General features: G+C 31.9%; 2 protein-coding genes across 2 annotated transcripts; both read left to right on the plus strand.

The window, feature by feature from the left end:
* The first annotated feature begins 207 nt into the window (after positions 1–207).
* Positions 208–2,066, plus strand: LOC131594752 (LRR receptor-like serine/threonine-protein kinase FLS2). The gene is made up of 3 exons (XM_058866954.1): positions 208–566; positions 661–719; positions 1,669–2,066. The coding sequence occupies exons 1-3, from the start codon at positions 208–210 to the stop codon at positions 2,064–2,066; spliced, it is 816 nt and encodes a 271-aa protein (XP_058722937.1).
* A 46-nt stretch (positions 2,067–2,112) lies between these two features.
* On the plus strand, positions 2,113–12,395 carry LOC131594758 (receptor kinase-like protein Xa21; the record flags this gene model as incomplete). Its single annotated transcript, XM_058866959.1, has 3 exons — positions 2,113–2,338; positions 9,946–11,937; positions 12,055–12,395. Coding segments are annotated over 3 exons (2,559 nt in total), but the record flags the coding sequence as incomplete, so codon positions are not given.
* Between the last annotated feature and the right edge of the window lie 1,198 nt (positions 12,396–13,593).

The raw sequence follows: 13,593 nt of genomic DNA on the forward strand, positions 1-13,593 counted from the left end.
GATGTATAATGTAAAATATGAACATTAAGTGTTTTTACTGGTGTATTTTAAATATTTTTTAATTTAAAATCACGCCGCAACGGCCGCAATGTCCATCGCAGCAACCGCAATGGCCGCAATCGCAATTTAAAACCATGGTCTTTTCTATATAAATTCTATATAAATATTTTGGTTGGTTATTATACTGATGCATTTATCGAAATGAAAATGTGTAAACCATACTCAAATTGGCTCTGCATTCTCTCTGCCTCACTCTATTATTTCTTCTTCACCTGCTTAGTTATGAGTACTAAAAAAAACATCACCACAGATGAATTTGCACTTCTTTCATTCAAATCATCTATCACCTTAGACCCTTATCATATGCTTAGTAATTGGTCAATCTCCTCTAATTCTTCTTTTTTATCTTCATGCAATTGGGTTGGTGTTACTTGTGATGAACATCATGGAAGAGTAAAAACATTGAATCTCAGTAACATGGGCCTTCAAGGCACCATTTCTCCTCAACTTGGAAATCTCTCTTTCCTAGTTGTTCTTGATCTACAAGGCAATAGTTTCCACGGTGAGTAACTACAAGAGTTGCTTTCAAGGATAGGGGCCTATAATAATATTCTTGAGTTAATTCAATTTTTCAATGTTATCATATTTCATTGCAGGAAGCATTCCACATGCTATTGGTCAACTTCGAAGGTTAAGGATTTTGGATATTCGAGATAACGTGAAGCTGTCCGGAATCATACCAACAACAATTTCAAATATGACTTCACTTCAAGAACTCCATTTATCAAATAACTCTTTAACAGGTATGATAGATATAGTCACACTCTGACACTCACACCAGTACAACATAACATGCATGATATTGAGCAAGGTTTAAAAAAGGGTCGCAGTTACGCAAGGCCGGCCCAATCAACGCAGAGGCCCCGTTCTAATTTTGAAAATGGGCCTAAATTTAAAATATAAGTACAATTATATTAATTAAAAAAGAGACATAAAAATTATATTTATGTATTAATCAATAATATATTTAATTAAAATTATTTTGAATTTTGATCTATCTCAATTTTTATATGTATTGAATATTCATTATAACATTTTTTAATTTATTGAATTTTTATCATAATATTTTATTTATTTCAATTAATATTTATAGAAAAAAATTGAATCTTTTAAAATTTTTGGGCCCCTAAAATTTGGGGGCCCTGTGCTGTAGCACTCCCTGCACATGGACAGGGCCGGCCCTACAATTACGTTGCGGCTTTTGCGATTTCAGTTGGTACAGATGTTGTGTTGCAAATAACGGATAGGTATCTGTGGTGTGAATTTTTTGCAACATTGCACAAAAATAAGATTCTTATAAAAAATAAAAACAGTAGGATTCCTATAAAAAATAGTGTGATTCCATTTTTTAAATAAAACAAAATTTTAGTTTAAAGTTTTAATATTTTGATTCCTGTAAAGCCATTTGATTTGTACATTTAGAATGAAAATTTTCATATGAATAACTGTGTGTAAACGGATGTAACGGCGTTATGTCGCAGCCGTAACAGTGTTTCGTCTGTGTAATGGTGAATAACTGTATTGAAATACTCCAATACCATTTTGTCACGGCCGTATTCGCGGTTGCGGACCGGTTTTTGAAACCTTGATATTGAGTTTAAATATATTGGTTTACAGGAGAAATTCCCAAAGGAATTATTGATCTTACACAATTGAGAACTGTGAACCTTGAATATAATATCCTGACAGGCAACATATTATTTATGTTCAAAAACTCATCTTCGTTGCAAAATTTGAATCTTGGTTTTAATAATCTGTCTGGCAATCTTCCATCAAATCTTTGTCAAGGGATTCCAAACCTTAAATTACTATATCTCTTTGCTAATGATCTTTCTGGAAAGATGCCAAAGGTTTGGCATTATTGCAAAGAGTTGGAAGATTTAGAGCTATCTTATAATAATTTTGGCAAAGGACCTTTGCCAGCTGACATTGGAAACTTGACCAAGCTTCAATATTTGTTTCTTGCTAAGAACAACTTGGAGGGTAAGATTCTTTTCACCATTTAATTGTTCATTTATTATCAAATAATATAATTTATTGTAGTTAATTCTATATACAGGTGAAATTCCAGACTCTTTCTTCAACCTCTCTTCTATGATATATATCAACTTTGACAGAAACAATTTAAATGGAACTCTCCCAAACAAGATGTGTGATCAACTTCCTCAACTTGAAATGTTTACTGTCCATGTTAATCATTTGGAGGGACTTATCCCACAATCAATTGGCAATTGCTCATCGTTACAATATTTAAGTTTAATGGATAACTTTTTTACAGGTACACACTAAATTTACTATCTTTATCTTTAGTTATAAAGTTACACATTCAAGTGTCACATGTCAAGTAAACAACTTTTAAATTGACAAAAATAATTAAATAATTAAAGGGTATGTAGATTTTCATAACATTTGGTATCAATCCTCTCAATTTCCTAAAAGAAATGAAATATTTTATTATTATAATTTTATGTATGTAAAATTAAATTATGAAATATATATTACATATCTTAAATATATGCTATTTACACATAATACTTAATAATAATAATAAAGAGAGAGAAAAATAAAGAGAACTTAATAATAAAGAGAACTTAATAATAAAGAGAAAAAAAATAGAGATGATCTTAACCCCTTATACTTCACATTAAAATTTTCAATTTATTTAAATAACACTTCCCCACTTTATTTGAATAATGTTTGTTATTTAAATAATACATTCTTTTATTTAAATAATGTTAACTAATATTATTTGAGTTATATATTTTCGCATGAATTATTTTATTTAATTATTTAAAATTCTTCGACAAAAATTGTAATGGAAATGTTAAGAAGTGTGGCTAGGCCTAACTCAACCCTACAAAACCGGCTTGTAGGGTGAGGATTGCCCCCACTTATAAGGACATGTTCAGGCCATATATATATATATATATATATATATATATATATATATATATATATATATATACTTAACATAAAATAAAATAGAATTATAAGAAAGTTATTTACAGTTTTTAATATATTTTAATGAAATTTTTATTTTATTTTTATTTTGACATAAATAAGTTATTTCTCAAATTCATGTTTGTACTTAGTGTTCGACTATTTCAATTGTAATGAGAATACATATTTAATTAATAAAAATGAGAGATTTGAATAGATTAATAGTAAAAATTACTAATACAAAAACTATATTAATAAAAAATAGGGTTTTTATTTATGTATATATTAGAATTAATTAATAAAGTTTTGTGAGAATGACACATAAGTTAAATTTGAAATATATAAGAGAGATTTTTTTTAATTATATTTTAGAAATGATAAATATAAATGTAAATTGTAGTTATATTTTTATTTCTTCTCTATTATAAACTATATATATATATATATATATATATATATATATATATATATATATATATATATATATATATATATATATATATATATATATATATATATATAATATTTATTATTATTACTATTATTATTATTTATGTTAATTGTAGGGACAAAATAGTAAATAGGAGTATTTGGGTTTTACCAAGAGTTGCTATCATGATGCCACATGGCTAGGGTTGCCATCATGACAACCTTGGATTTATATATAAGATTTCTTAATTACTACCAATACTTAATACATTTGAATAATAAATCTTCAAATAAAATTTACACCTACTAAAATCACATACAAATATTTTATACAAATTAAAACAAATTTTTAATAACATTCAAAATAAAATTTATAGGTTTAAATAATTTACAAAACAAATTTATAAATTTAAAGATTTATTATTAAAATGTATCATTGTTTCTTAAAATTCACACACATATATATATATATATATATATATATATATATATATATATATATATATATATATATATATATATATATATATATATATATATATATATATATATATATATATATATATATATATATATATATATAACTTACATTTAATAAGAATGAGTTTGAAATATATTTAAATGTGGTTTTAGTGAGTGTAAATTACTTAAATGTATTAATACTATTTTGGATGTTATTAGAAATTAAATTAACTTTGTATAAAATGAGTTAAAAGATTATATATTTAAATATAATTTTAGTGGGTGTAAATTTTATTTGAATATATTTACTATCAAAATATATTAAGTATTGATAATAATTAAAAATTATTAAGAAAGTATATTGATATAAATGTTATTTATAAGTTAAAATATGAAAATTACATTGGTTCAAAGGCAGAGAATGATGTGACGCCTAAAGACTAGCAGGTCAGGTCTTTGGTTTGACTCTTGCTTAGTGCAAAACTTTAATTTTTTTCTAGCTTTGTTTGATAATTAAATAAAATCAATATAAATAAAAAATAAAAATATCCTTGTCACCAAAATATATATATATATATATATATATATATATATATATATATATATATATATATATATATATATATATATATATATGAAAATTCAATCACGGTTCAAAAGAAGTAAAAAGAATTAGTTTGAGAAAAATATTAACAGAAGGACTAACATAGTTTGGTTAAATTTTGCAAGAGATTAAATTGAGACATTTTTTTAGGAAATAATTTGAAATCTCTAATTTTTGTGAACGGTTAAAATATGTCTTCATTCTAATCAATATTTATCTTTTCAATAAAATTAATTCAATTATTATATTTATGTTAGAACAAGCATAAAACCTTGTATGTGAATCAATGGAGGTGATGGATAATTTTGGTGAAATTGGAGGATTAGGGAAGATCAAGTTTAGAGAGAATAGAGATTAATTGAGAGGGTAAAAAATCATATGGCATTAATTCATTCAACATGTTACAAAATGTATATATAGTGCCTACTAACACTAAACAAAGTAACTAACAAGAGCTAAACAAAAAACAGCCTAAAAACAGAAATATTTTTCCTGGTTTTTCCTGCAGCATTCTGGCAGCTTTTCCAAAATAGCTTCTCAAATAAGCTATTCTCCAAAAACACTTCAAAACCAATTACACTGCATTTGACTTATTCTAATCATTCAACACACCACCTTAAGTCAAATGCTCAATGTTCTTCATGCCCAACCTCATCACGAGTCGCTTGAAAACATCATTCGTAACCGCTTTTGTCAACAAGTCCGCGACCTGTTCTTCACTTCTGCAGTAGCTCAAACGTAACAGTCCAGAACTTACTAAATCTCTCAAGTAATGGATCCTCGTCTCAATATGCTTACTCCTCCCATGTGCTATGGGATTCTTAGCAAGGTTGATGGCCGAAACGTTGTCCACCAACAACAGAACAGCTCCTCTCGTACTGCTGTCCAGCTCACGCAGCAGGTTCACAAGCCACACAGCTTGGCATGCACACAACGACGCTGCGATATACTCCGCCTCACAAGAAGAGAGTCCAACCACCGGCTCTTTTTTAGAACACCAAGAGATTGGTGCTCCGCCGAACGTAAAGACATAACCAGCCGTAGATTTTTGATCGTCCTTATCTCCACAGCCAAGAGTACCTTTCACATATCTAAGGATTCTCTTAACTACAGCCAAGTGTGATACCTTTGGCCTCTCCATGAACCTACTTGCAATACCGACACTAAACGCTAAATCTGGCCGCGTATTGCACAAATAACGCAATGATCCTATCAATCTCCGGTATTGAGTAGGATCCACATCTTGCTCTTCTTCACTCTTGGACAGTTGTAAGCGTGCCTCGGCTGGTGTTGTGGCAGCATTACAATGCTCCATATCACACCTCTTCAAAATCTCCATTGCATACCTTCTTTGATGCATGAGCAGTCCCAACTTTGTCTTTTGGAACTCTATGCCTAAGAAGTATTTCATAGAGCCAAGATCACTCATTTCAAACTCCCCCATAAGCTCTTCTTTGAACTTTGAAATGTACTTTTCACAACTGCCCGTAATCAACAAATCGTCCACATAAAGACAAAGTATGATTACTCCTTTTCTTTTATCCGACTTCACATACACACCGTGTTCGGATACGCACTTCTTGAAACCAATGTTGATAAGAAAAACATCTATGCGTTTGTTCCAAGCTCTTGGAGCTTGTTTCAAACCATAGAGTGCCTTCCTTAATTTGTAGACCCTTTCCTCTTGATTTTGTATCACAAAACCAGGTGGCTGTCCAACATACACTTCCTCATCCAATGGACCATTCAAAAACGCCGATTTGACGTCCATTTGATATAACGGCCAGTTGTTGTTATTTGCAATCGCGACAACTAACCGGATGGTTTCATGCCTTGCAACCGGTGCGAATACCTCATCAAAGTCTATGCCTTCCTTTTGCAAAAATCCCTTTGCTACCAATCGAGCCTTATGCTTGATTATCTCGCCTTTCGGATTTGCTTTTACTTTGTAAACCCATTTCACACCAATCGCCTTTTTACCTTTCGGTAAATCAACCAACACCCAAGTATTGTTCTTCTCAATCGATTTCAACTCTTCCTTCATTGCACACATCCATTTTGGACTGCTTAATGCCTCCTCCGTATTTACCGGTTCGGATTCGGCCATTAAAGCGAAATGAATAAGATCACCATCATTGTTGATCTCACTATCTCGGAACAGTTCACAATCTCGGAGTCTTTGAGGCATACCTCTATGCCTTGTTGGTCTACCCTCATTCACAACATTGTTTTCAGCTGCTGTAGGTGCTGGTACAGCGGCATCAGACAACTCCGGATCAGAGATTTCAAAAAACTGCTGCTGCTGATTTTCTGCTGCTGTTTCTGCACTTTTGATTTCATCAAAAATCACGTCCCGACTTATCACGATCTTCCGATTCTTCTCATCAAACAGCTTGTAACCACCAGTAGAGTGATATCCAACAAATATCAATTTCTCACCTTTATCATCCAACTTCTTTCTAAGTTGATTTGGTACATGACGATATGCAATCGATCCAAAAACACGCAAATGAACCACACTCGGTTTGAAACCACTCCAAACCTCTTCCGGTGTGATTTTCTCCAGCTTCTTAGTAGGACACCTATTCAACAAGTAGGTGGCTGTAGATACGGCCTCACCCCACAATTCTTTAGGTAACTTCTTCCCACAAAGCATGCTACGCACCATGTTCATTATTGTACGATTTTTCCTCTCGGCAGCCCCGTTTTGTTGAGGCGTATATGGAGGCACCACCTCACGCACAATACCCTCAAGATCACAAAACTTCCCAAATTCACTAGAGGTATATTCACCTCCACCATCCGTTTTGAGAATTTTGAGCTTCCGGCCACTTTGACGCTCCACCATGGATTTGAAACTCTTGAACACTCCAAATACCTCATCCTTTCTCTTGATAAGATAAGTCCAAAGCTTCCTACTAAAATCGTCAATAAACGTAACAAAATAACGATTGCCGCCATATGTCTCTACTTGCATTGGTCCACAAACATCGGAATACACCACCTCAAGTAAGTCTTTGGCTCTCCGACCCGCATCCTTGCTAAACACCTTCTTGTGTTGCTTAGATGTGACACATTCCTCACACAATTCTGTCGGAACACTAATATGTGGCAGCCCCGTTACCATTCCACTTTGTTGCAACATCTTAAGATCCCTAAAATTAAGGTGACCAAGACGGTAATGCCATAGCCACTCCTCTCTACTTTCCGCGGTAGCTAAACAACGATGCTCCATAACCTTTAACTCAACCTTAAAAGTTCTGTTGGCAGCCATCGGTGCTTTTAGAATCAACACACCATTTGAATCTAAAACGCGTAACATCTTATTCTCCAATCGAATTAAGTACCCTCTTTCAAGCAATTGGCCAATGCTTAAAAGATTGCACTTAATTCCCGGTATGTACAAGACATCTTTGATCCTCGATTGTCCTCCATTCTTCCTTCCGATCAAAACATCTCCTACCCCTTCGGCGCTTAAAGTAGTGTCGTCGGCAAACTTGACTTTACTCTTTGTCGCTTGATTGATTTGCACAAACCAATCCTTTCGACCCGTCATATGTGTTGAACAACCGGAATCCAAGTACCATTCATCTTTACTTTGGACTCCCTCACGCACGGTAACTAATGCATTTCGATCCGAACACATTTTTTCGCCACTTTCCAAAACAGTACAGCTGCTGTCCCACACACTATCATCACAGTAGTTGCTGCCCGGAACATCAACAATGCCATAATTCTCTTCCGTAATCATCACAAGAAGGGTATCTTCATCATCTACCTCTTCCCTAGCAACCTTCGCCTCATCCGCATCCTTTTCCTTGCGTTTTGAGTGACATTCTTTCGCAAAATGCCCAAGCTTTTGACAATTATAACACTTCACAGAACTTTTGTCAAACGGTTTGTGGGCGCTTTGATTACCATCTTTGGAGCTTCCTTCACCCTTTGAATTTTGTGGATCTTTTCCACCAAAATTCTTCTTATTTTTAGAAGTCCACTTCCCTTTCGATCTCTTGTTCTTCTCATGTAGACGCGCTTGCAAAGCGATCTCCGCTTTGGCTTTGTCGGCACTTCTCTCATCCATCCTTTGTTCATGCGCCTCTAACGAACTTTGCAACTCATCTTTGCTCAAAGTTGTTAGATCTTTTGACTCCTCAATAGCCACAACAATGTTATCGAAACGTGATGTTAACGAACGCAACACTTTCGATACAACATTCTGCTCAAGGATCGTTTCGCCACATGACTTGATTTGGTTGACTAACCGGGTAATGCGCGTGATATAATCGTTGATCGTTTCTTTGTCCTCCATTTGCGTTAACTTGAATTGACGTTTGTAAGTTTGTAACCTTACCACCTTCGCTTTGACGGCACCGGCATATGCTTTCTCCAAGATTTTCCATGCTTGCTTCGCGGATTCACAATCACCAACCTTCTCGAAATTGTCGTTATCAACACAAGAGTGAATCAAGAATAGGGCTTTGTAATCCTTCTTCTTTTCTTCCTTGTGTGTAGCCCTGCTAGCATCGTTGGCATCTGCCCCTAACGGTGTAACTCCATTGATGACGATCTCAAGAACCTCTTGGTAACCAAACAGAACCTTCATTTGTTTCGCCCATTTGTCGTAGTTCTTCGAATCAAGAATTGGGAGATTGGTGGGAATTCGATCATTGGAAACGGTAGCCATTGTTGGTGTTGCAGCGGATTGGGATCAATAACCAGTGCTCTTGATGCCAAATGTTAGAACAAGCACAAAACCTTGTATGTGAATCAATGGAGGTGATGGATAATTTTGGTGAAATTGGAGGATTGGGAAAGATCAAGTTTAGAGAGAATAGAGATTAATTGAGAGGATAAAAAATCATATGGCATTAATTCATTCAACATGTTACAAAATGTATATATAGTGCCTACTAACACTAAACAAAGTAACAAACAAGAGCTAAACAAAAAACAGCCTAAAAACAGAAATATTTTTCCTGGTTTTTCCTGCAGCATTCTGTCAGCTTTTCAAAAATAGCTTCTCAAATAAGCTATTCTCCAAAAACACTTCAAAACCAATTACACTGCATTTGACTTATTCTAATCATTCAACAATTTAAACTATATGCTATATATAATCTAAACTATTTATTTTATATTTATTTTATTATATTTAATTTGATAAGTATGACCATGTATAAATATTTATTAGTACTTATTTTAAAACTACATTTAAAAATAGGATAATTCAAATACATAATTTTTTTTGTTATATTCCATGAAATGAGCAAAAATCATATCGTATTTTAAATAACAAAAATATATATAAATTTTTTAAAAAAATAATTGTAAATTTTTTACGTGGTACTGTTAAAATTTAAAACTAATTTATGTCACACTAATCACAATACCTACCATCATAATAGTTGTTTCATACTACTGTTTTTTTCTTCTCGATGATGTGTTTTCAGGTTCAATACCGATGGAGATTAGCCATCTCAATCAACTTCTGATTCTAGAATTGGGAAATAACAGTCTGAATGGATATATTCCTTCAAAAGTCTTCAACATTTCAACATTGGAAAATTTGCTTCTTGAACTAAATTCTTTCTCTGGCATGCTTCCATCAAATATGGGATTAGGACTTCCAAACCTACAAGAACTACACATGTATGGAAACAGGTTTTTTGGAAATATTCCAAATTCTATTTCCAATGCTTCAAATCTCTTTCATCTTGATTTGAGTGAAAATGAATTTAGTGGAATTATACCTAGTTCTTTGGGAGATTTAAGACTCATCCAAAATCTCTTCTTAGCTAACAATAATTTAACAATGGATGATTCTCATGAGTTCAACTTCCTAACTTCCCTTACAAGTTGTAGAAATTTGAAATACCTTGAAATATCAGACAATAGTTTACTATCAAAACTTCCCAACTCTATTGGAAACTTATCTGTGGAAAACTTTGAGGCAAGTTCTTGTGGAATTAATGGAAATATTCCACTAGAAATCGGAAACATGAGCAATATGATTCGATTGTCTCTAAGTAGTAATGATTTAAATGGTCCAATCCCTATAACAATTAAAGGGTTACATAAACTTCAATATTTAGATCTTGATGACAATGGACTTCAAGGATCTATAATTGATGAGCTATGTGGAATTAGGAGTTTGAGTGAATTGTATTTAACAAGCAATAACTTTTTTGATGTGTTACCAACATGCATGGGAAATATGACTTCTCTCAGAAAGTTTCACATTGGATCTAATAATTTGAATTCTAATATACCTTCTTCATTTTGGAATCTCAAAGATATTTTAGAGGTAAACTTATCCTCTAATGTTTTAATGGGAAATCTTCCATTTGAGATTAACAATTTGAGAGCTCTTGTACTATTAGATGTGTCAAAAAATAAAATCTCAGGCAATATTCCACCAACAATAAGTTTCTTGAAAACTTTAGAAACTCTTTCCTTAGCAAATAACAAATTGAAAGGACCTATCCCAACATCCCTTAGTGACATTGTAAGTTTGAGCTTCTTGGATTTGTCTCAAAATCTTATAACCGGTGAGATTCCGAAATCCTTAGAGTTAGTTTCTAGTCTGAAATACCTTAATTTGTCATACAATAGACTAGAAGGAGAGATTCCAAATGGAGGACCTTTCAAAAGCTTCACAACTCAATCTTTCATTCATAACAAAGCACTTTGTGGAAGTCCTCTCTTACAAGTACCTCCATGTGATAAACATATTAGGAAAATGTCAGTGAGAAAGAAGTTGTTAATCATATGCAGTTCATCCATAATTGTTGTGTTCGGCATTTTGATTGTAGTGTGCATGATACTTCGAATGCATAAAAGGAAGAAGGTTGGAAATCCAATTGAAAAGGATTTATCAACTTTAGGGGCTCCAAGAAGGATTTCCTATTATGAACTTTTGCAAGCAACTAATGGATTTAGTGAGAGTAATTTGCTTGGAAAGGGTGGTTTTGGATCTGTGTATCAAGGAATGCTTTCTAGTGGGAAAATGGTAGCAGTTAAAGTACTTGACTTGAACTTGGAAGCAACATCAAGAAGCTTTGATGTAGAATGCAAAGCCATGCGCAACCTTCGACATCGAAATCTCGTTCAAGTCATTACTAGTTGTTCAAATGTTGATTTCAAATCTATAGTGATGGAGTTTATGACAAATGGAAGTTTGGAAAAATGGTTATACTCTGATAACTATCGTTTGGATTTCTTGCAAAGGCTGAATATAATGATAGATGTTGCATATGCATTGGAGTATCTCCATCATGGCTCTTCAATAACGGTGGTTCATTGTGATTTGAAACCTAGTAATGTGTTACTAGATGAAGATATGGTTGCACATGTACGTGATTTTGGCATTTCCAAGCTCTTGGATGAAGAACATTCTAAAACTCATACTGAGACTTTAGCTACTCTTGGTTATGTTGCACCAGGTATTTTCTTCGCTTCAAATTCATATTATATATAATTAATTTGAATTTAGTTAGATAAATTCACTTGTAAAATTAAATCAATTTATTTGATAACTAGTTATTGATTGTGACATGTAGAGTATGGTTCTAAGGGAGTCATTTCTGTTAAGGGAGATGTGTACAGTTATGGAATAATGCTAATGGAAATCTTCACAGCAAAGAAACCAACAAATGAAATGTTTGCAGAAGAATTAACATTGAAAACTTGGATTAGTGAATCAATGGCCAAATCAATTATGGAAATTGTGGATTTCAACTTAGCCTCACAGCATGAGAAAGAAATTCGTGAAATTTTAGACTTAGCATTGAGATGTTGTGAAGATTCACCCGACGCACGAATTAATATGACAGATGTAACTACATCATTGATCAAAATCAAAACCTCATTCCTCCTATTAAAAAAGGAAATCATGAAATAAAATTATAGTGAATTATAAATCACATAGTACCCTATATTTTGAAAACATTCTCATGATGTTTTATTCCTAATGATATTTGAATTTCTATGTAATATAAATATTATATCATCACAAAGTATATTTCCTTTTTATTCTTTTCTTGATTGGTCTGAGTTTCTTCTTCATGGTTAGCTTATATATATCAATTTTCTTCAATTCTCTTACCATTGCAAAGATACTCCAATGCTCCAGTTTCATATAAGCAATATAAGAAAAATGACTTATTGTGACACATACTTCCTCTAAGTAATAAAAAATCATTTCTTCCTCTTCAATCACCGAAATCCTTTTCTTCTCCTCAGTGCAAATTACTTTGTCTCTTTTTTTTTGTTATTTGAAAATCACCAATTAATTGATCGTCGAAGCAAAATTCCTCTGAGGTCAAGTATATATATTGACAATTGACTCATTTTATTAATTTTTTTGTTTTCAAAATAAAATTTGAAAAGTGATTTGAAATTTTATAGATCTAAAGTATATGTGTTTTTTTTGTTTCATTTTCCAATTCAGATCTAAAAAAGTTTGTGAATTCTTTTTTGGACATGGAGTTAAAAATCAAATCTAAAGTTTCATACTTTCAAGCTTAGAAGATTTTATACTTGGTTTTTATATTTAGATCTACGAAAAAAGATATGGAGATATCCTTATTTAATATGATATTTGTTAAAGACTATAAATTTAATACTAAATCCTTATTTATTATTTCAAACAGGATATAATTAATTTCACATTTGACTATCAGATATATAATATATAGGTTTTAGTTTAATTTATTTCAGATTTGATGATCAAACATAATATATATATATATATATATATATATATATATATATATATATATATATATATATATATATATATATATATATATATATATATATATATATATATTTTTGACAGAATCAAACAATATATTGGTTATAGTATAAGTAGTTTAATTTAGTTTTGTAACAGGAATTTTGGACTTGCTTATAGTAATATAGTATTATAATTTGTACATCAAGTATGAAACCACTTAGTATATCAATTGGTCAAAAAGTACATGTGTGTATGTTATTTTTGCAAGAGGAAGAGATATTCATAAGTTTTAGAAGTTTTATAACGATTTGTGGTGGTTAGGGTGTATCCACGACGGAGAAAAAGCCATGTACAACGTTTT

Source organism: Vicia villosa, linkage group LG1 (assembly GCF_029867415.1).
Source record: "Vicia villosa cultivar HV-30 ecotype Madison, WI linkage group LG1, Vvil1.0, whole genome shotgun sequence".
Classification (NCBI taxonomy): domain Eukaryota; kingdom Viridiplantae; phylum Streptophyta; class Magnoliopsida; order Fabales; family Fabaceae; genus Vicia; species Vicia villosa.

What these genes read in the sequence shown, in the direction of transcription:
- LOC131594752 (XM_058866954.1), top strand. Translation starts at nt 208, where the DNA reads ATGTGTAAACCATACTCAAATTGGCTCTGCATTCTCTCTGCCTCACTC. An exon ending in GGCAATAGTTTCCACGGTGA is followed by an intron (nt 567 to 660) that starts GTAACTACAAGA and finishes CATTGCAGGAAG; the next exon opens with CATTCCACATGCTATTGGTC. An exon ending in TTTGGATATTCGAGATAACG is followed by an intron (nt 720 to 1,668) that starts TGAAGCTGTCCG and finishes TTTAAATATATT; the next exon opens with GGTTTACAGGAGAAATTCCC.